At 44.1% G+C, this 20,038-nt stretch overlaps 8 protein-coding genes across 8 annotated transcripts; 3 read left to right on the top strand and 5 right to left on the bottom strand.

The window, feature by feature from the left end:
• Positions 1-860: 860 nt before the first annotated feature.
• Positions 861-2,426, bottom strand: BDB00DRAFT_799327 (ribosomal protein L30, ferredoxin-like fold domain-containing protein). Its single transcript, XM_053121680.1, has 4 exons — positions 2,391-2,426; positions 1,895-2,006; positions 1,069-1,651; positions 861-980 (listed from the first exon to the last, which is right to left on the bottom strand). Exons 1-4 carry the CDS (start codon positions 2,399-2,401, stop codon positions 934-936), a joined length of 753 nt encoding a protein of 250 aa, XP_052985009.1. The 5' UTR covers positions 2,402-2,426; the 3' UTR covers positions 861-933.
• Positions 2,427-4,426: 2,000 nt separating this feature from the next.
• BDB00DRAFT_935448 (actin family) lies at positions 4,427-6,289 on the top strand. The gene is made up of 5 exons (XM_053129190.1): positions 4,427-4,792; positions 4,861-4,961; positions 5,095-5,311; positions 5,396-5,821; positions 5,903-6,289. The coding sequence occupies exons 1-5, from the start codon at positions 4,538-4,540 to the stop codon at positions 6,206-6,208; spliced, it is 1,305 nt and encodes a 434-aa protein (XP_052985008.1). The 5' UTR covers positions 4,427-4,537; the 3' UTR covers positions 6,209-6,289.
• A 1,945-nt stretch (positions 6,290-8,234) lies between these two features.
• Positions 8,235-9,009, bottom strand: BDB00DRAFT_881169 (uncharacterized protein; the record flags this gene model as incomplete). Its single annotated transcript, XM_053128060.1, has 3 exons — positions 8,235-8,438; positions 8,535-8,822; positions 8,914-9,009. The coding sequence occupies 3 exons, from the start codon at positions 9,007-9,009 to the stop codon at positions 8,235-8,237; spliced, it is 588 nt and encodes a 195-aa protein (XP_052985007.1).
• A 425-nt stretch (positions 9,010-9,434) lies between these two features.
• BDB00DRAFT_754640 (Dynamitin-domain-containing protein) lies at positions 9,435-10,231 on the bottom strand (the record flags this gene model as incomplete). Its single annotated transcript, XM_053118778.1, has 4 exons — positions 9,435-9,703; positions 9,829-9,934; positions 10,066-10,137; positions 10,199-10,231. 4 exons carry the CDS (start codon positions 10,229-10,231, stop codon positions 9,435-9,437), a joined length of 480 nt encoding a protein of 159 aa, XP_052985006.1.
• An 896-nt stretch (positions 10,232-11,127) lies between these two features.
• On the top strand, positions 11,128-12,907 carry BDB00DRAFT_799319 (uncharacterized protein). The gene has a single exon (XM_053121679.1). It carries the CDS (start codon positions 11,202-11,204, stop codon positions 12,828-12,830), a length of 1,629 nt encoding a protein of 542 aa, XP_052985005.1. The 5' UTR covers positions 11,128-11,201; the 3' UTR covers positions 12,831-12,907.
• Positions 12,908-13,332: 425 nt separating this feature from the next.
• BDB00DRAFT_799318 (uncharacterized protein) lies at positions 13,333-15,299 on the top strand. The gene has a single exon (XM_053121678.1). The coding sequence runs from the start codon at positions 13,620-13,622 to the stop codon at positions 15,273-15,275; it is 1,656 nt and encodes a 551-aa protein (XP_052985004.1). The 5' UTR covers positions 13,333-13,619; the 3' UTR covers positions 15,276-15,299.
• Positions 15,300-16,540: 1,241 nt separating this feature from the next.
• On the bottom strand, positions 16,541-16,850 carry BDB00DRAFT_722067 (uncharacterized protein; the record flags this gene model as incomplete). The annotated part of the gene is made up of 2 exons (XM_053118194.1): positions 16,541-16,675; positions 16,776-16,850. Coding segments are annotated over 2 exons (210 nt in total), but the record flags the coding sequence as incomplete, so codon positions are not given.
• A 1,417-nt stretch (positions 16,851-18,267) lies between these two features.
• BDB00DRAFT_799314 (uncharacterized protein) lies at positions 18,268-18,851 on the bottom strand. Its single transcript, XM_053121677.1, has one exon. It carries the CDS (start codon positions 18,596-18,598, stop codon positions 18,368-18,370), a length of 231 nt encoding a protein of 76 aa, XP_052985002.1. The 5' UTR covers positions 18,599-18,851; the 3' UTR covers positions 18,268-18,367.
• Positions 18,852-20,038: the final 1,187 nt, after the last annotated feature.

The following is a 20,038-nucleotide window of genomic DNA, read 5'->3' as shown; positions in this document are numbered from 1 at the left end:
TGATGTGCTTCGGAAATAACGAAAACCAGCTTTTTTTTTCTGTTTCTATATAGCTGGCTGGACATCATCCAAAAGCTTTTATGCAATGGGTGGTCACAGAGTTACTTCCGATGAAACTGAAGAGTCTACCCGCGCAACGGATCATGCTTATTTGTGCCTTTGAAAGCGTCATGTCATGGTAAAATGAGGAACTCATCGTTGGCGCTCTTCTTGTCGAAGAAGATGTAAACCTTACCACCAGAGAAAGATGATCGCGGCGTAAGCTGCGAGGAAAAGAGCGGATATCATAGCCTGGTATCGAAGGATGGGAGGTCGAGTGGTTGGCATTGTGAAGCATCCGAAAACCTCAGCGCTTACAGTCTTCTCGTGCTTAGATTTGCTTTTTGATGGCATCAATCTATATGTAATATGCTCGATGAATAATTAGCTCTTCTTAAAAGGATGATTTTGCCATATGTAACTCTTAATTTTTCCCAAGCTCGTTTTATGGAAGCTGGTGATAGAACACCAGTGAAGCTACTCTTAAAATGTTGTCAGGTTTCTTGCCGTTTCTTGACTGACTTTATATTAGCGTACAGTTACATTGTTTGTCTTTTTACCAACAGACTCCTAATATATGTGGTAAGCACCATTGTCAATTTTGAAGTAAGAGCTACTACTAGGACCACCACAAGTCACCCCATTTTGTTATAAGCTAACTACACAAATCATTTTCCTCTAATCTAACTGAATTTTTTCCAAGACATATGGGATTTATCTTTGCAGCAGCATGTCCAGTCCATCTTTAACCATCTTTAACCATCTATGATTCGCAGAGTCCTATACTTCCACCACACACCATATTGCTCCAAGGATAATGTATAATCAACAAAAAGGATGGAAGAAGCATAACCTTTTTCATTTTATTAGGTAGGGAAAAGAACACCAAACTACTTAGTTCATGATCTTGACGAGCTTGTTGATGAACTGCTCGCGGTTGCCTGTTGATACCAAGTAGGATATTAGTAGCCGACCTCTTAACAACATTTACATTACCCATGTATCCACAGGTGCTGTTTGTGTACGTACCATAGTCACCACCCTCAATGAAGTGACCAGAGAACTTGCGCTCTCTCCAGCCACCGTTGGGGTTGGACAGCTTGAAGGGCCACAAGAAGTTGTTGGCCTCCTTGAAGCGGGGACCAACAGTGGCAATCTCGTGGATCAAGTCCTCAACACAGATGATGTTGTACTTGCCAAGAGCCTTCTCAATGATGGCGTTATCGTGGAGAGCGATGCGCTGCTTGTTGACCTTGGCGTAACCACGCTTGTAGACGAGCTCACGGATGGTCTTGAGGTTGGGGTAGCCGTAGGTGACATAGGGCTGGATGAGCTGGAGCATCTCGGTGGTGGCCTTGTTCAAACGGACGAAGACACCGTTGTTGATCTGGAGAAGACGGAGCAACTGCATGACCTTGCGGGGCTTGGGAGGGATGTTGTTGATACCGCGGATACGGACAACGAAGGCAAGCTTGGGCTGGGCAGGAACATAGTAGCTGCCATTGGCCTTGGCCTGGCGGTGGAGGTCAATCTCCTTGCGCTCAGCAGCCTCGTATTCACGTGCGTACTTGGCAGCACGCTTGACGTACTGGCGACGGCGGGAGATCTTGGCCTGTTATTTTGAAAAGTATCCATTAGTTTATACTTGCTCCAGCAACAAAAGTAGTTTTTATCCTCTTGTCCCAATCAACACAGGGTGGAATTTGCAGAAACTTCAGTCCCGAAAGATGGTATAATTATTGACAGCATCGCCTCGCTAGTCAAATGGGTTGGAACCCCAGAATTGTCATCACAAACGCAAAATTCCATCCCTCTTTCTCCTTTTTCACTCCCACATGGTGCTGTATATACTTGCCTTGCGAAGGGCAGCCTTGTCGGCAGCGGCCTTGTCGGCAGCCTTGGCGTCAGCCTTTTGCTTCTTCAAAAGAGTCTCGGGGACTTCGACGTCTTTGACGGTGGGAACAGTGCTATTCAAAGATAGAAGAAAAATTTTCAAGGTTAAATATCTGACAATGCCAAACAATTTGTTTTCAATCATGCCGTTGAAATCTGCAATCCAGGAATAGAGGGGAAAAAAGAATCGTGAAAAAGGTGAGATAGAGAGGGTACCAACGAGGGGTGATAATAGTTGCAAACACACAAACACACAAGAATGTGCGCGCGCCACCAAAATGGAAGCTGATCAGGGGGGGGCTTTGTAGGTTAAATTGAAATGGAGAACATCGACACGGCGGTTTTCTTATATTAAAAAAGCACACGTCGATATTCTTTGCAAGGAGTGTTGATAATAACGCAAGACTGGAGAGCGGATCCGGCAGACGAATTGAAGGACATTAGGCATGTCAACTTACTAAGCGACCATAGTACAGCACCGACAGGTAGAAAGAGAGGGAGCAAAAAAAATTTTTTTGTCGTCCAAGAAAAAGCTCGACGGCGGTTAAGTGACTGGCAAATTGTTCAAATTGCTGCCCGCTCGAAAATCTCAGCAGACGACCTGTCAAAAAAGTTTTTTTTTCCTCTGATCTCCCTTCTCTCAGCTACAACCGTGTTGCGTTCTCATAGCAGCCATGCTAGAATAAATAAATATGCTGTATCGATATGAGGATCTAAGCTTCAGCTGAAAATCCAGCTATGATACGTGCTAGGTTTACAGTGTAATTGAATCCCGGAATGTGGCTGTCTTTTAATGATGCCTTGCAAAAGGCGCTCTGCAATCGTGTGATGATATGCCATTTCGTATCAGTAGAAGCCGATCAATCTATATCATCACCGTGAGAGGAGAAAAAATACATTTGCAAATGCTCTTCCGGCCATCATAATGGCAGCTGAAATCAATGATCAATTACTGTACAGCTACAATTTCAGCTATAGAATAGGATCATCGAAGATAATTCATCAAATGCTACATAAGTTCTTACAACAGCAAAAGTTTTCCTAGATACATTATATATTTGAGCTAGCAGCGTACTACAAGTAGTTACTGGTGACAGATTTGATTGAATTCTTCTCGTAAACAAGGCGTTACGCTACCATACATACTTTTCTTGCGGCATGTGAGTGATGTGGATAACATGTATACAATAGAGAATTTTGTGGATCAAAAGAAAGTTTCCGTGCACTTTTTATATATTAGAGATACAGTAAGATTACTTCATCACATATACATGGTCAATAGACGTTAAAAGCTCCTCTAAAAACGCATGAAACAAAATTGAGCGGGTAATGAGGAGAGAGAATCAATGTTAAAGTAGTTTTATGTACTAAAATGATCAAACATATATAGTCATAAGCAATACATACTATTCCTCAATCTCTTTTGCCGCAAGGAAGAGACTAACGTCTATACACGGGCGTCATATCAGTGTCCAATGTGGTCGTAACCATTTGAGCAATATGTGCAGCAGCGCGAGTAGCGAACAGCAACAGAGTATGACCCGACTCCTTCACCGCACCATAGTGTGACTTGCGGCTCTGTATGTGCCAATTTCCCGTCAAAGCGACATTCTAGTATGTACTTTACATAACTGACTAGCTGCTATCTACTTTTAACATTTATGCTGCCGTTGTCATCTATGAGTCGATTACCGAATATAAAACGAAATCCCTCGGCTCCACATATAGCAGATGTACTTGAAGCTGTAAACGTGCCTCTGTCGACTCTTGTCTAATTAACGTCGTTCGCAAGAGGTGGGGGCTTTCGCCACTTGATGATGCTCTTCGTCGTTGTCTCCTTAGTTCCGACGACAATGAATAAGACAAAAAGTCATAACCATCTACTGCACACATTTATACAAATATGGGGCACAAGTTTTTATATTTCTTTCATACATGGTAGACACACCATCGCAGTATATCAATGAAGCTTACAGTCTTTTAGGTAGTAGTAGCTTACACAGTTCGGATTAGTTTTTCATTATTAGTACAGCTAATTAAAGAGCTGACTATGCTCCGTGTCCTGCGTGAAATAGACCGCCTCAGCCATCCATGTGTTGGCTATGATGCATCGAATCCAGAACCTGCTTCAGAGGATGCCCTCTTCTAGTCGTCCTTACAGCATGTTTTAAAGTATCTATCTTATCGTTCTCATCATTTGTCCCCTCTATCTTCTGTAATTTCCCATCACTTTCAACATCGATTTCAACCTTCCGCAGTCTCTCCTCCACCCTAGCTTTTTCCCCCATTATACGGGTTCTTTTCAGTTGCGGTGTCCCTCATTTGTAATTGTTCTCCTCCTAAACTGTACCGCAAGGAAGCGACCAATTACACAAGGTCTCTAATTCTTTCAAAAATCTACAGGTATATAAAAAGAACAATGTGGGGGGATTGTGTTTCCTAATGTGATTAGATGTAAACAAAGACGCGCATCCGTATCACAAGCAATATGGATTGAAAATTGTGACGATGAAGAGGGCGAAAGATGCGGCGGGTTATTTTCCTCACCTTATAGTACCACTGAATTTACTTTTTAGCAACGCATGAAACAAAAAACCCAGCAGCTATGACTACCAGACCTCCCGTATCGTCAACAACAACCCCCACTGGTGCCAGACTCGGGTCATTCTCTTCTTGGAGCATTGCATCTCTTCCTTCCAGTTCGTCATTACTTTCGAGACGGACCTCCATTTACAGTAATGAAGATAGAGTCGTGCTCGACATTGGGTCCCGTCACTGCAAAGTCGGGTTTTCAGGAGAGTCAAAGCCAAGGAAAATAATAGCTTACTATGCGCAAACGAGAAACAGCAAAATATATAACGTACGCGGGCCACTATTCTGTCCATTATCTTTATTTCTCCTTCTCTCTTCTGACATTGGTATACATAGACATGGAACGACTTATACGACCTGGATTGGATGCGCAGTGGCCGAGATATCACCACAGCTGAAACGACATTATGTGAAACACTCCAGGAGGCATTTTTTAGGTAATATAGAGATATGATACTACTTGATCCGACAGTATAGTTCTCAGTGACACACATAACACCAACGGCGGTACGATGAGAGAATGCGGGGTTTCGACATTGTGCATAATTTTTGATTATGTGTATCTTTTAGATGCCTATTAACGGATCCTAAACAGCGGACAGTCGTGCTATGCGAATCGCCCATGATGCCGATCCGTATCAAGGAAATGATTGCCAATATTTTGTTCCATCGACTTCAAGTACCTGCACTCTGTTTTGTTCCTAGTCATTTATTAGCCTTGCTGACTACGGGCGAATCAACGGGCCTTGTGATCGACTGTGGTCATTTGGAGACTACTGTTTTGCCGGTAAACTTGTATTTTACGTATAAAGCGTCTCCGTTGTGATGATGCAAAGTATTGGTATTTACAAACTGAAGATGATTATGATAGATATATTTTGCACGGCCCTTGATAACAGCTGTTCAAATGACACCATTGGCTGGACGCGCAGTAACCGAGTCTCTACGAGAGCTTTTAAAGTCGCATGCCCGCATTATTCAAACCAGTGCAAATATACCGACATCTGTTGCCCCACGGTTGACTGTGCCAGATCATATTTTGTCAAACGAGCGGGTCGAAGATATAAAGACACGTTGCGTTCTTGTACTCCCATCGCACACGAATGGTGGTTACAACGACCAACAGCAGGATAGCAGATCGAGTGACATGTATTACCGTTTAGAGAATGATATTGGAGGAGAAACATTATGGATACCTGGATATGTACGTGAGCAAGCATCAACTATCCTATTTACGGGAAATCAGAACGAGGAGATCAATGGGATCGGTGAATGTATACTCGATTGCTTACTGAAGGTATATATAGAAGAGATTTTGCTCTTTTCATTTAATGTAAAGAGAACTACTACTCTTGGACATTAAATGTTGCTACACCAGGTACCGACCGACCTTCGAAGGCCACTTGCAGCGTCGCTTTTGACCGTTGGTGGAACGAGTATGATCCCTGGTTTTCAAGCACGACTTTTACATGAGCTGCATAGTTTGCTTCGTACTGCAAAATATAAGCGTCTTGAAGGGATAGAGATGTGCTTCATGACGGATCGAGGCGCGGGCCAAGTGTTTACGCCAAACTGCCGCACTTGGATAGGTGGATCACTAGTGGGTACGCTCAAGATGGCGGGCACCACTATCCAGCGCGAAAAATTCGATGGAACAGTCCCTGATTGGACAGTTGTAACCTAGAATTGATTATCGTTTTTCCCGAAACTCGTAGCAACAGAAACATGTCGGGATCTTTTTTTTTCTCTCCAAAGAGCACATTTGCGTAAAAATTTCTCTTGTCGCTTATGAGTTTTGCTTTGTTTGATAAGTACTTCAGATGCCTTTGGTTACAGCAGCAAGTTGACTTGCGGTAAAGCACTTATGCATAATGGACAAGCACTTGTCTTTTTTACACAAGCTGAACATATAATGTTGCTTTTATATCTTGCCTCAGGGTGAAAGCAGCTTAGGCGTTTTGTTTCGTTTTGATAAGAAACTGTCATTCATGCTATTTTACAAACTAAATCAGGCAATTTCTTTTTGGGTTCGCATAAAGTATGTAGTCATGCAACATTGTGTGACTATTATTTCTAAGAAATTCATTAGTATGCCTACATGCACGCTCATACCTGTTGAGCAATATAAAACACTTACATGCCTATAATAATAAAAGACAGAACTCTTTCTCTCGCTTTTCTTCTTTGACACCCCTTTGACTCCGTTTTAGTCAAACCGACCGTATCGAAGTTATACTGTATGTAGCGATATAAGAAGCCAAACCGCTCGTTCAAGAAACCACTGATATTGATGGAACTTAAAGGATTTTATTAGCATCCCCAAACTACTATACTCGTTGTACCTACTTGACCGTACTCAAGTCATTTTATTATCCCAATTGATTGTACTCACGGTACATATTCGTTCCTTTATCGTGTATTTCAATATGATTCTCATATGTATGCTCTACTTTGGCAGTTTGTGACGCCTTTCCGATCTATTTAACTATACAATAAGTAGCCAACAACGTTTGGGCGCAAAACAAACGCTTTGCCGATGGTAGGGTTACGTATTTGCAAAGTCAGCATGTGAATCGACCCGAAAATGGAAATTACATAGCCAACCGGCGGTTGACGGATAACTGTTTACGAGGTTGAAAACTATATAAACCTCCACCTCCTTGTTCACTTGTCCACACTATTATCAAGACAACAATTGCTTTCTCTTCTATTCAAAGATTCTTCTCTTTCCATAACAAGTCTGCTGGCAAAGCATGCACACCGTCGTCAAGTGACCACTCGTCGCCAGTAAGCTCAAGGCCTGGATCCATTACCAGTGAATGTTCATACGCACCAAGTAACAAGTATCTTTCGGATCCTATGCGCTGTTCCAAGTCGCCTGATTACTATGGTAGTTTTGTGAATCCCATGGGTGGTCGAAGTCATTATCTGCTAGGCAGTGACTGTACCAATACCGGCGCCTAAGCAAACAAATATCGTTCGTGCATCCCGATTTCATCATTATCCCGGCTACCATCTTACTTGTTACACCTAATCACCACATATCATTTATTCTTATATCTACATATTTTACATCCATTGCTCATCTATAATCTGTAAATAAATTAATCACGTGAGCAGTTTTCATACATTCTTATATGGACAGTTACCTGGATATAAGTTTATGGCTATCATAAGTCATACATGTGGAATTGTGCGATGAGTTGGATAGTATGTTGCCTACATTTTATCTGCTGCTTGCTTCCTTCATAAATTATGTAAGTTGCATGTTCCAAAACTTATGCAAGTCGATATAACAGTAATAAGATTTTTGTTTTTCAATAGTATTCGCAGACCAAAAAGATCAAGAGTGAGTCATAAGTTGAGACGGAGAGTGAGAGCAGAAGAGAGAGATATAGAAAAGAACAAAAGGAGAGAAGGTATAAGTATACGGGCGCGTGATGGTAGATGGGAAATATAATAGTATAAAAGCTTGTGTTTTGCGATGGTAAAGAGAAGCGGGCAACCTATGTTATATATCTATGGAGCCGTACTCAATGCGCCAACACGCTGTACAAGTTCAGTCATCCGACCATCAATGACCTTGATATTGCTGTTGACTGTATCTTCATTTTCCTTGAGACTCTTATTGAGCTATACAATGGTTCCTCTTAGCAAATATTTTTTTTCTCATGTAAATGGAACAGAGGTTGCGTGGGATATATAGAGAACTACTTTACCAGTTCACAGGCTGTACTGAGGTTCTTCAGTTCATCAGTGATACGGGTTTGCTCTTCAGAGATAGCTTTAACTGATCGACCAAAGGTAGATGCTTCAGTATGAAGACCTTGCAGCGCTTTTAAGCGTGTAAGCAGTGCTGGTGTTAAGTTTAAAAGTGGATCGACTTTTTCCATTGTTGCGAAAAGTTGGTTGACCTAGAGATGCCTATCAATAAACGCAAAACCATGTATCTCAACAGATTCCTCTCCCCCTCTCCTCTATGGAAGCCTATAAATCTGTGTCCAACATACCTTTTCTTCAGCCTCACTGGAAAGACCTTGGGCTTCTTTATTTTCATTTGCTGCATTAGCACCAGCTGCACCACCGGCAGTGCTTGGTAGCGATGTAGTGCTAGAAAGAAAGCCCAATGACAAATCCTTACGACCCGACTTGAGCTCATTGAGTCTATCCAATTCACTGATCAACACTTTCACTCTTCGAGCAACGGTTTCCAATTGCCTTGGTTGGGCCAGAATGGTGATTTGTTGCTCTAGTTTCGACACGGATCCGATGAGGGATGCCGTGGCAAGACTTGGTGGCTACAAATATTATAGCAAAAAAGTTGAGTCTTTCCCATTTTATTCTCGGTATCCACGCCGGTTGTGTCAAAGTAGTATTTCCAACACTTACCAAGTCATCCAAACCACGGCCTGAGCTAGATCCGACTAACGATTCCAGCTTGGCAATCCTCTCATCGATATCGGAAACTTTGCTCTCCTTGTGCATTTTTGCTGTCTCGGGGGTATAGTAGAGTTCATATGTAAGAACCTATCAACGTATGAAACATGTGAGCCTTCTCTCATTCTTGCAAGAGGCTCATCGCCACTAAATTAAAACAAGGAAAAATAATGACACATTACATCGCCCTTGTCATTCTTTTCGATAAGAACCGCGTCGTCATTCTCACTGCTGTTATTGTTGTCGTTTTCCTTGGCGACAGCTGCCGTTTTGTAAGCTTCAAGCTGTTTGATAAGCCGTTTGGCCTCATCGATGCGGTTGCCATAGTTGGTCGATTCATCTACTAGTGTTTCGCCCAAGTTCTTGCCAAGTCTCGTCAAATCCGATTGCAAGAACGATATTTGAGAAAGCAAGTCTGCCTGGCTGACATCTTCCTTTTCCGTCTCTGATTCCTATACGTAGGGAAACCAAAGTCAATCACTGCCATCGAGGAAAGATTGGAGGGTGGTGGTGAATTTTGATAATAGATCTGAATTTGTCAACAAACCAACCTTCTTTTTCTCTACTTCTTCGTTCAACTCTTGGACCTCAAACATCAAACGACGAAGCTTTTGGATTGACGTTTCTTGGAGCTCCAAGTCTTTTGGTAAAAGCTCATACTCACTCGTTTCCAAAGCAGCCGGTCGTCGAACGTAGCTGCGATACATTGCCTTTTTTCTACGCGTCAAACGATCCGTGAAATCTAAGAGTTGTTGTAAATTTGTTCCATCCATCTGTCAATTCTCAAGGTTGGGTTGTTCATTTGTAGCCTTTGTAAATTATGTAATGTAGGACAGTAGAGAAAGAAGCAAGAAAGAAAACACGAACCGATGCCCGAGGATTCGACAACACTATCTTTAAACCGTGCGCTGGCATCTTTGACAGAAACCCGAGATCGTACGACGTTTTCATTTCCATCATCCTCATCACTCGACTACAAGAGTTAGTGGTACGTAGTATTAGTAATAGCATTTACTTGAGTTTTGGAATTGGAGCCGAAAGAAAACGGTAGCTTCTTGTGTCAATTGGCAAAACCAGAAAAATAGATGTGTGTCTTCAATGTACCTGATCACCTAAAGTGGTAGCATGGGCTACATCACCCGAATCTGGGGTCTCGTAAACGTCAGGTTGATCGTCCTACCATTAATTGAGTTAAAAACAAAATCGTGCTAGTTTTCTAATATTGTTTGAACCGTACAATATCAGGGAGGGCAGAATATTTGGAAGCCATGGTTCTCAAAAGAAGAAACAAGAGAGGGAAAGCTTGCAGGATCCCGCCCGTTGAGTATATGAGTTCAAAACCTAAAAACCTAAAAGGCTTTGGGCTTTCAATTTACTTTTACCGAGTAATTTGTGGTAAAATGAAAAGTATACCAAAGCAACAAAGCCTTAAGTGCTTGAGCCAACATATGTTTTAGCCACACTGCTATTGTAAAATAATGTTGGCCCATGCAAGTAATAATAAGCTGGTTCACACCTTTACCGAAAATTCTCTCCCGGGCTTCCTACAGTCGCATTTTATACGTCAACATGGTTATGTGATCTGTGCCATAAGCTGTAGAATGGTTCCTTCATGTTGCTACAGACCACACTCGTTATGTCTATTCTCATGATGCTTCAATGTCATGCACGCCAAAAATGCCGGGTTTAAGGGTTCTCAGTTCGTATATTGCAGGCATCAGAAGGGCCCCATTCTTGGGTCAGGTAGCATGTTCTCTGTTGATCACAGGTCCACTCCAGTCAAAAGAAGCAAACATCTGTTCCAGTAAGTTGACATGTATCCTTCTTTATAGTGCTGCTATCAACCAAGTGCTTTGCAAATCATCGAGTATGCACTTTAAGTTTATCTTGATAATATCACTCATATGAAAGAGTAACAGCTCTCAGTATGTACATGGCGTTGAGTTAGCATGACCAAGAACAACCAATACCATCCTCGTGGATAAACAATCTTATTTGCAGGGAAGCGAATATGCCCATAATTAAACAAATACTCCAAAATATACGGCTGTGCACCTAATACCTCGACATGGAAGTTTAAAAATAGCGGTGTGTTTATGAGTCTGGACAAGGTGGGAAATCAATAACCCTTTGTAAATGATGCGCTCAATTAACCAGCCGTTTCCTCCGGGCCTACTAGACTTCTGCGGGATTTTCGTTTGTTTTATGGTGATCTTACTTTGCCGCTGCTGTCACTCATCATGATGCCTCTCACTTCTCGGCGGCGGATCGCTCTGATTGCCGCCTGCTCTACTGTCTTTCTTGTCTTTTTACTTTTCAGTCGTCATTCATCCTCACCATCTTTTAGCAATTCTACATCCCATCACGAACCACAATCACCACCACCACCAGCACCAAATCGTCAAAAACAACAACAGCATCCAGATCCAACCTCATCGTTGCCGGACAATGATGCCATTCCAGTCATCTACCCTCCAGCATTCACATTACATCAACCAGGACCTGGCGAAAAGTTCATCACGTATTTGCCACATTCTGGTTTCCACAACCAACGTATCGAGCTCGAAAACGCGCTCTTGTTGGCGGCCTACTTGAACCGCACCCTATTACTGCCACCGGTCTTTTTGGGCAATCCAGCCATGCCGTGGCTGCGATACGACAAAATGTACGAACGGCTTCTACTACAAACGAAGCGAGGACTTGAGCACTGTCCACAAGTTGGACCTGACGAGCCGCTGCCATCTGAATGCCTCAACTACTTTCGCTGGACGCAAGTACCATGGTCGTTCTTCTATGATCTGTCTAAGGGCATCAAAGACAATGTACGGATCGTGTTCCGCGACGACTTATCGACAGAATGGATCATGGACACACTCCAAGTCGGCGTCGACGACATCTACTTCATGAAGGACATGTCGCCCTATGAGTTTCGAGTGTACGACAAGCCAGATTCGGCGACACCTTTGGCCAAATTTGTGAACCGGATCGATGTGGCCACGTTGGAGGCCATCGAGACACCGGTTTTGCACTTTGGATCAGTATTTGGCACTTATCGGGTGCTCGCACAAACCGAAGCACATGCCGAGCTGCTCAGAACGTTCCGGTCGGAAATGATCTTCCGGAACCCCATTTTGGCGGAAACAGCGGCACGGGTGGTACGACAGCTCGGTGGGGTGGACCAATTTGTCGGTTTGCATATCCGTGTTGGGGATGGCTTGTTCAAAGTCAGAGCGTCGATCCATGTGGATGACATTTACCACAAGCTCGTCGATGCATTTACGGATTTGAATGTGGACCAGGTTGCGTACTACGAGGACTACAAGCATGACCAGGACAGACAAGAGAACGAGGACTATGAAGTCCGTCAGCTGCGCAAGTTCAAGCCGATCAATGAGGACCTCAGCAAGCCAATCGAGGTCAACCACCCGCCCAAGATCCAGGAAATGCTGGGCAGCACGCCGCCGGCAGGACTGACGAGAATGTGTGAGCCGCCGACTGGCATGGATGCGGCCACCAGACGGTTCCAAAAGACGGTGATCTACATTGCCACGGATGCGGCGTCGCCCAGGACGAGCCCGCTCTTGCGCAAGATCTTTGCTACGTTCCCTTGTGTGTTTGTGCTGTCGGACTTTGGCGAGGAGCTGCACGACCTCAAGCGGATCCAGGTGGTTGAGGAGAAGGTGAAGCTGGAGTCGTACTTGATCCCGATGGTGGATGCGATGATAGCGGCACAGGGGCACGCGTTCTATGGCACGGCGGACAGCACGTTCAGCAGCTACATTGAGCGGCAGCTGCACCCTGTGTACACGGACCGGCCTGTCAAGGTGATGAATGTAGGAGGAGGCGGCAAGAAGAAAAAGGCGGAATAAGACCAAAGAAGAATAAAAGAGATAAAAAGTGGCAGGAATTTTTTTTTATTTAATGCATGGAACTCCCTTCCCAATTTGGATGCTGGTTCCACAAAAACCTTTTTTTTTTTTTTTAACTTTCCTTTCCGTCTCTCTTTTGTGCATCGATCGATCGAGAAAGGCCCACCCGCTCACTAACGCACACTCTATTTTTTTCGCTTCCTTCCTTCCTTCCACGCACTGCTGCTCGCTGGGAGCGTTTCTGTCCCCACTTAAAACAGAACAGGAAACAGCTTCTTTTACTTTTTTGTTCTTCTTTTGCTTTTATCTTCCATTTCCTCTCCTTTTTATTTTTACCATTCACTCGCTACTCGCTCTATTCCACACACACACACACACACACACCTTCTGCCGTGCTTCAACCAACGATTATCTTCCACACTGTACAACTCGAACAAACGATCCCGTGAATACGACAATGAATTGTCGCAGCAGCAAGAGGTCAAGCGTCCTCGCGAGAAGGAGCAGCAGCAGCAGCAGCAGCAGCAGCAGCAGGAAGAAGAGCCATCATCTGCCATTGTCGCCGCGCTTAGTATATGTCCTGCATGCCGCACCGCTCTTATTCGCCCACTCACCCTCCCTTGTGGCTACACCATCTGCCAAAACTGCGACCCTACCACTACGCTGAATGCAACAACTGCTATCGCAGCAACACCGCAACAGCAGAAACCATGCGTTGCTCCCGACTGTCAGAGAGTACACACAACACATACCCGCACCAATGTCACCATTGATCAGATTCAACATGCCATGCGTTCACTCGATCAACAAAAACAGCAAATCACCAAAGACGTGTTGAGGGTTCACCTCGTGCGCCTGCTCGAATGTCCTATCTGCTGTTCCTGCTTCTACAACCCTGCCACAGCGCCATGTGGCCATACATTTTGTCAGTCGTGTCTTGTCAGATCACTCGACCATATGCCTTCCTGTCCTATATGTCGCCAGTCTATCAGCTGGACACCGCCACCAACACCATTGCTATGCCATTTGGTGCAGGCGTTATTTCCGCAACAGCGTCAAGATGAACTGCTGCAAGACAGTGGCGCTCATGTTGATGACGATAAAAGAGTCCCGATATTGATCGGTTCATTAGCATTCCCACACGTCCGATGTGTGATACATATTTTTGAACCACGCTACAGGCTGATGCTTCGTCGAGTAATGGAATCTCGCCGACGCCGATTCGCCATGTGTCTAGCCGTACGAAGACAACAGCAGCCAGGGGCATCTTCATTAGCAGCAGCAGCAGCAGCAGCACCTCCTACAGCCGCGATATCAATGCCATTCTATGAATATGGAACCATGTTGGAGCTGACACATGTCCAAACATTAGAGGATGGCCGATCGGTAGTACAAGCAGTCGGATCGCATCGGTTTCGTGTGGTGAATCACAGTATGGTGGACGGATACCACGTCGGCGAATTGGAGCGTGTTGACGATATTGATGGAGAACAAGAACAGGCCCTAGAGCGTGAGGCGATTATGCGAGCCTGTGCACAGCGCGCTACCCTAGAGCAGCGACAAAGGCAGCAGCAGCAGCAGCAGACTACAACAAGTAGTGCAGCAACCCGGCTCCACCAAAATCACAATCGCCCAGACAGTAATTTTATTAACAGCAACACAAACAACCTCGATCGATCGTCATCACAATATCACCCACCAAGACCCCGATCGAGCATGCCCGGGGGTGCTATCCTTCCGCAACAGCAGCAACGGTCATGGGCCGCTCGGGCACATCCGCAAACACGGATGGCACGATCGCCTTGGTTGATGCAGATGCATCTTCACGGGCTCTCACCTGCCCAAAAAAAACCATCGCCGCTGGCGAATCCAACCACAACGGCCGCGGCGGCGCCGCAAGCATTATTTCAAACTCCCACCGCTGCTTCTGTTAGACCGCCAACACCATCATCATCATCTGGCCCACAACCGCCATCATCGCCCTTTAACGTAACGATGGGGCCAAGTTCGACGAGACACGAAGAAACAACGACGGACGATCTGATCCAGCAACTTGCGTCGTTTATCAAACTGTTGCGAGACTCCCCAGCAGCACAAGGTCAAGGGAGTGGCAGTGATCGTTTTGCCCAATTACTACGTGCATTTGGTGATCCACCGGCTATCCATGGTCCGCGACAAAACCGAGCCATTTTCATTTGGTGGGCAGCTAATATGATGCCATTAAACCAAGAGGAAAAGGCCAAGCTGTTATCCGTACGCATGCTTCGTGAACGCGTCCTGATGCTCGTCAAATGGGTCGATCGATTTAAAGATCAGTGGTCATTCTGGTTACAGTGTAATAATAATAATAACAACAACAACAGCAACGCTTCATCATCTTCATCAAGTCATCTGCAGCAGCAATACCCACGCGGTGGTGCAGATGGTGCCTGTCAAATCTCTTAGCCATCATCATCATCATCATCATCATCACCATCGCTATTTATTAGACACTATGTATATTGCTATTACTATACTATTCTAACACACATCATACCTTTTCATACATATCGTACACACACACACACAACGCAGCAACACATATTTTTGTCCTACTAAACTATAACTAGTTATTCTGTGTATATTTTTACCTTTCTTCTATGACGTTCCACTTGTGTTACCGATTTTGTATATGCGACGGACACAACTAGATAACCTTGATCTCGATTCAAATTATAATACTTTACTCCTTAATACACTTTTATTTGGAGGTTTAATGGCGTCATAGTAGGTATAGTAAAGGGGGAAACTGTTGCGGAGGGAATGGGAGTGCTTAGATTGACACACACACACACACACACAGAGAGAGAGAGAGAGAGAGAGAGAGAGAGAGAGAGAGAGAGAGAGAGGTTGTGTGCGTGTGTGTGTGACGTTTGCACACGTAATACTAGGAGACAGGATAATATACATGATGCATATTATACGCACATCGTGATAAATGATCTATAGTGATTTGCGCCAGTCCATAGGGGTTGGAGACGAGCTTAAAAGTAGGGTTTCTCGCTGATGCTGTTGTGCCACTCCTGCTGCTGCTGCAGATACGCGTCGCTTATTTGTTTCTTCCGTTGCTGCTTGTAAGCTGCTGCTACTACTGCTACTACTAATACCCGTTACGAGGGATCGCAATAATCGATTCTGCAGTAAATCATATTTATTTAGGTTAGTGTATACAGCACGGGGATCTTTTTTTATTATTCTTTTTCTTTTCCTTTTTATAGTAAAGCCGAAATAGTCACCTCAACTTGTAGATCATGTATTTGTCGTCTAAGTTGATCCGTTTCTGTTTGATGCTGCTCTGCTATTATACTTCTTGCTGCTGCTACTGCTGCTGCTGCTGCTGCTGGCGATCTTGGTGACGACGGCGATGATGATGGTGATGCTGCCGGGTTTAAATCCAATGAATCATATGAAGAAAATCGAATTGGTGGTAATAATGTTTGCTGCTGGTGATGTTGTTGCGGGTCTTGGAATGAAGTAGGCAAAGGAGTAGGCGCCGATGATCGACGAGGTTCAGAACCAACAATACCAGCTGCTGCAGGGATTGGAGGCGAAGGCGGGGTGCTCATCGTTCGTGCTGCTGCTGTTGATGATGATGGTGACCACGATTTTCGTTCTTTTGGAGCGGTCTGTCGTTGCTGTTTCGATCGATCGCAACCGATATCTGCTTTAAGATGTCGATTCAAGGCATCCAAACGCGAAAATGATCGATCGCATGTTGGACATACATACGGCCGCTCGCCTGTGTGTAATTTCTGATGACGTTTCAAATCATGCAAGCGTCGAAACTCCCGCCCACAGGTATGACACTGTTATCATAGTACTATTAGCTAATCAGCACAGCAGCGTTGCTTTTCATTTTCAAGTGCCCTTTTTCCCTCTTTTTCTTCCTTTGCGAAAGTTACACACCTTGTATGGTCTCACGAGAGAATGAGTGGCTGAATGGGATTTTAGATTATGCGATCGGCTAAACGTCTGACCGCATTCGTTGCATCGAAACGGCTTGTGTTGTTGTTGTTGTTGCTGTTGCGTAGCGACTGCCGCAGTCATTGGTGATGTAGTAGCAGAAGATGATTTCGTGGGTAGTGTTTTCGCCTTGTTACTACCACTGCCGTCTTGGTGTTGCTGTTTTACTGGAAATGAACTATAAGATGATCCACCGGCAACATAGGTTGTGCGCTCCTTTTTGGTGTGTGGAGAAGCTAATGATGGCGACTTTGTGAATGTTGAGTATGGGGAAGGCGTTGCTGGAGTAGGATAATGGTAAGATGAAGACAGTTGACAGGTGGTCATATTATTATTAGAAAAGGATGATGCTATTGATGATGACGATGATGGAAGTTTCGGCGGCGACGAGGAAGAGGAGAACGGCGCTCCTTTTATTTTGGTTATTCCATCTTCACAGCCCCATTGTTGTGTACTGCAGTCAACGTGGCGTTGTCGTTGACGAAAATCATGATCATGCACTGGTAACGTTGCATATTCTGTTGATGTTGATGTTGTCGTGCAGCTGTTACTATTAGTGGTATCGTAAGATGATGACATGGTGTTGATGAAACGCAGTGCGGCTGAAGAAGTAATCAAAAGAACTGTTGTTGCTGTCGCTTTTTTTTTCTACGTTATGTAAAGTTGAAATGGATGGAAAAGGTGGCCAACAAAAAAAAGGAACAGTAACCGGAGCTTACGGTTTAAAGCGGGATGAGCCACGTCGTCTTTCTGCGGCGTATGTAATAAAATATGAGGATAGAGCGCACGCACGCACATTGTGGCTGTGTACATGCGGCAGTAGTGGTATTGGGACTAAGGGGCTTGGCAAATAAAATTAAAAATGGATTCCCGGAATAGCAGGGCTTATTGTTATTAGGGATGAAAATGATACATACAATGGTGGCGGTGGTGCTTGTCGATACAAGACACTTGTACGTATGTAATGTCGACTAGACTTGGTAAGCTTTGACCTTGTGTGGGACCCTCCCTCATCATCGCTACCAATAAGTACCATGTGATAGACCACGGCAGCAGCAAGTACTTTCCATTAGCATGGAACCACAGCACCGTTATACTCCGTTTACGTATGCAATATCAGCAACAACATTGGAGCAGCTGATCTGACCAGCGAGCCGCGGGAGAAGGAGGGTTGGGTCTGTATTATACTTTGTAAAGATGGCGGATACACGCGATGTCACAATCACCACCAGCAGCTAAATTACGGGCCAGGTTTAATTGGCCAATTAAGAGCATCAACGCACTGATAATGATAGATGCATATGAAGAAAGGTGATGCGATAACCTATTTGCAGACATTGAAAAGTCATTAAGATCCGGTATGATAGCTGTTTTATCTTCAAAGACTTCTGGACCCTCTTTTCTATAGTTATTACTCATAAAGCAGAATTTAGCAAGTATATATACTCTCTCTCTCTAAAAATCAAAACCGAAGATCTCACTGCTGCAATAACCGACTACAAAAAAAGAAGATGTGTGTTCCTGTGAGAAAGTTCTCAGTCGCACCCGAGGGAGCAAACAAGAAATGGCTCACCGTTGATGACAAGCATGAAAAAAAAACATTCGGGATAGGCGCGGAGGAACAAAAGCGTGGCATTAAAATACTTGTGCCCAAATGTCGGGACTGGCTGAATCAAGTCTAGCTTGTTACGTATCAAAACAGAGGATGTCTGTGATTGGTAGATGAGGGGTGTTGGTGTACTCGGAAAATAGAAGAGTATAGACATGACATGTGTGCGACAGCAGTCAAGCTCTTCCGATGTTTACAATACTACAATGCCATTACCACCCTACCATTCATCATTTATGAAGCGAGTGCAATCGATACCCAACCGCCCCAATATAGTTTTATCCTTTGCAGAAACGAAGAAAGGAAGAAATCCGGAGGGCTAAGCATGTTGTGTGACCGAACCCGTAACAGCCATCAATCCCCCTTGGTAATATGATTAATATAGTAGATTTATATATAAACAATGATGCCACTAAAATGCCACTGCGTTCCGGCCAACGGAATTCAATCTCATCATCACTTAAGTATTTACGATCCCCTGAAATAGATACATCATATGCATCCATATTAGAAGAATAGAAGGAAAAACAAAAGTGTTTAGAGAGAGAGAGAGAGAGGGCACTTGGGGGTGGAGGAGTAGGCGAGAACGCGAGTTATTATTGGAAACAACAAGCTTTTTCTAAGCTCGCACGACGATATGTTTATGTTTTTTATAAAGAAAAAGTACCGGCGTTGTATGCACATGTGATTGTGTTTTGAGTATGATGTATTGCCCATGATAACGGGATGTAGATGTAGTGATGGATTGTAGACACTAGCAGTAGCAACGACAACAACAAGAATGCGTGGCTCAGTAAGTAGACTAGAGACGTGCGCGCGCTATATTACCGCGACGGGGCGGAGAAGTCATGGAAGCAAAAGAAGAAAAAGGTGGGTGTATGGGTTGGAAGCTAAGTAGTCGGCTGGAATAGAAGTACGAACGGCACTCCGAAGTATTTTCTATTTTTCACTCTTTTTGTTTTTTATGGCTGTGATTGTCGATCGCACATACCGAGATGGTCACACGAATACTACAAACCCGAGGCGAGCATTAGCACTGCCTGGCTTTCTGTAGGGTGGGAGAAGGGGCGTAGCATATTGTGGTGTCTATGACTTGTTAGATATCGCACATCCACAGAGGATGACTGTTGTATATAGTTTATATACAGTTACTAGGTAGAATTGTGTACAATAGTAGAAATTCAGACACTTTTAGCAGTGCTACACCAGATTGTTCGTTGCTGCCATGGTTGAATAATTAAAAAAAGAGTCGGCGCCAAACAGGAATTTCGTATCACGCCAAATGTATTGATACTGACCAGGCAAGTAACTGAGGGACTACTGGTAAGATTCCCAACTAAAACACTTGTTTCGATGAAACAGTGGACGTGTTTCAATGGGGGATGTCCATCTCAATGGACCTAGCAGTAATGACCAACAAGGCGTAAGATGTATAATATGGCACTAGCACATAAGAAAGGAAAACCGGATTCTATTTAAGATTTTCGGGGCTGTGTAACATTGCATTTGCGAATTAGCACCTGCTATTTTTATGCCATGAGCACCACTGCTATTTTTACTCACTCCAGACAAGAGAAGGATCTTCATAACACACACT

This window comes from Zychaea mexicana (genome assembly GCF_025766255.1).
Source record: "Zychaea mexicana strain RSA 1403 chromosome Unknown BDB00scaffold_4, whole genome shotgun sequence".
In the NCBI taxonomy this organism is placed as follows: domain Eukaryota; kingdom Fungi; phylum Mucoromycota; class Mucoromycetes; order Mucorales; family Lichtheimiaceae; genus Zychaea; species Zychaea mexicana.
Note: the sequence above shows the minus strand (reverse complement) of the source record. Positions and strands in the feature narration are given on the sequence as shown.

Excerpts from the sequence above, each read along its gene's own strand:
- BDB00DRAFT_799318 (XM_053121678.1), top strand. The coding sequence starts at position 13,620 with ATGCGTTCACTCGATCAACAAAAACAGCAAATCACCAAAGACGTGTTG.
- BDB00DRAFT_799319 (XM_053121679.1), top strand. The coding sequence starts at position 11,202 with ATGATGCCTCTCACTTCTCGGCGGCGGATCGCTCTGATTGCCGCCTGC.
- BDB00DRAFT_799327 (XM_053121680.1), bottom strand. Across the intron at positions 1,652-1,894 it reads ACAAGGCTGCCCTTCGCAAG|GCCAAGATCTCCCGCCGTCG; the intron begins GCAAGTATATAC and ends TCAAAATAACAG. Across the intron at positions 981-1,068 it reads CATTGAGGGTGGTGACTATG|GCAACCGCGAGCAGTTCATC; the intron begins GTACGTACACAA and ends TGGTATCAACAG.
- BDB00DRAFT_935448 (XM_053129190.1), top strand. The coding sequence starts at position 4,538 with ATGACTACCAGACCTCCCGTATCGTCAACAACAACCCCCACTGGTGCC. Across the intron at positions 4,793-4,860 it reads GAAACAGCAAAATATATAAC|ACATGGAACGACTTATACGA; the intron begins GTACGCGGGCCA and ends TGGTATACATAG. Across the intron at positions 5,312-5,395 it reads TGGAGACTACTGTTTTGCCG|ATATATTTTGCACGGCCCTT; the intron begins GTAAACTTGTAT and ends TGATTATGATAG.
- BDB00DRAFT_799314 (XM_053121677.1), bottom strand. The coding sequence starts at position 18,598 with ATGTCTATACTCTTCTATTTTCCGAGTACACCAACACCCCTCATCTAC.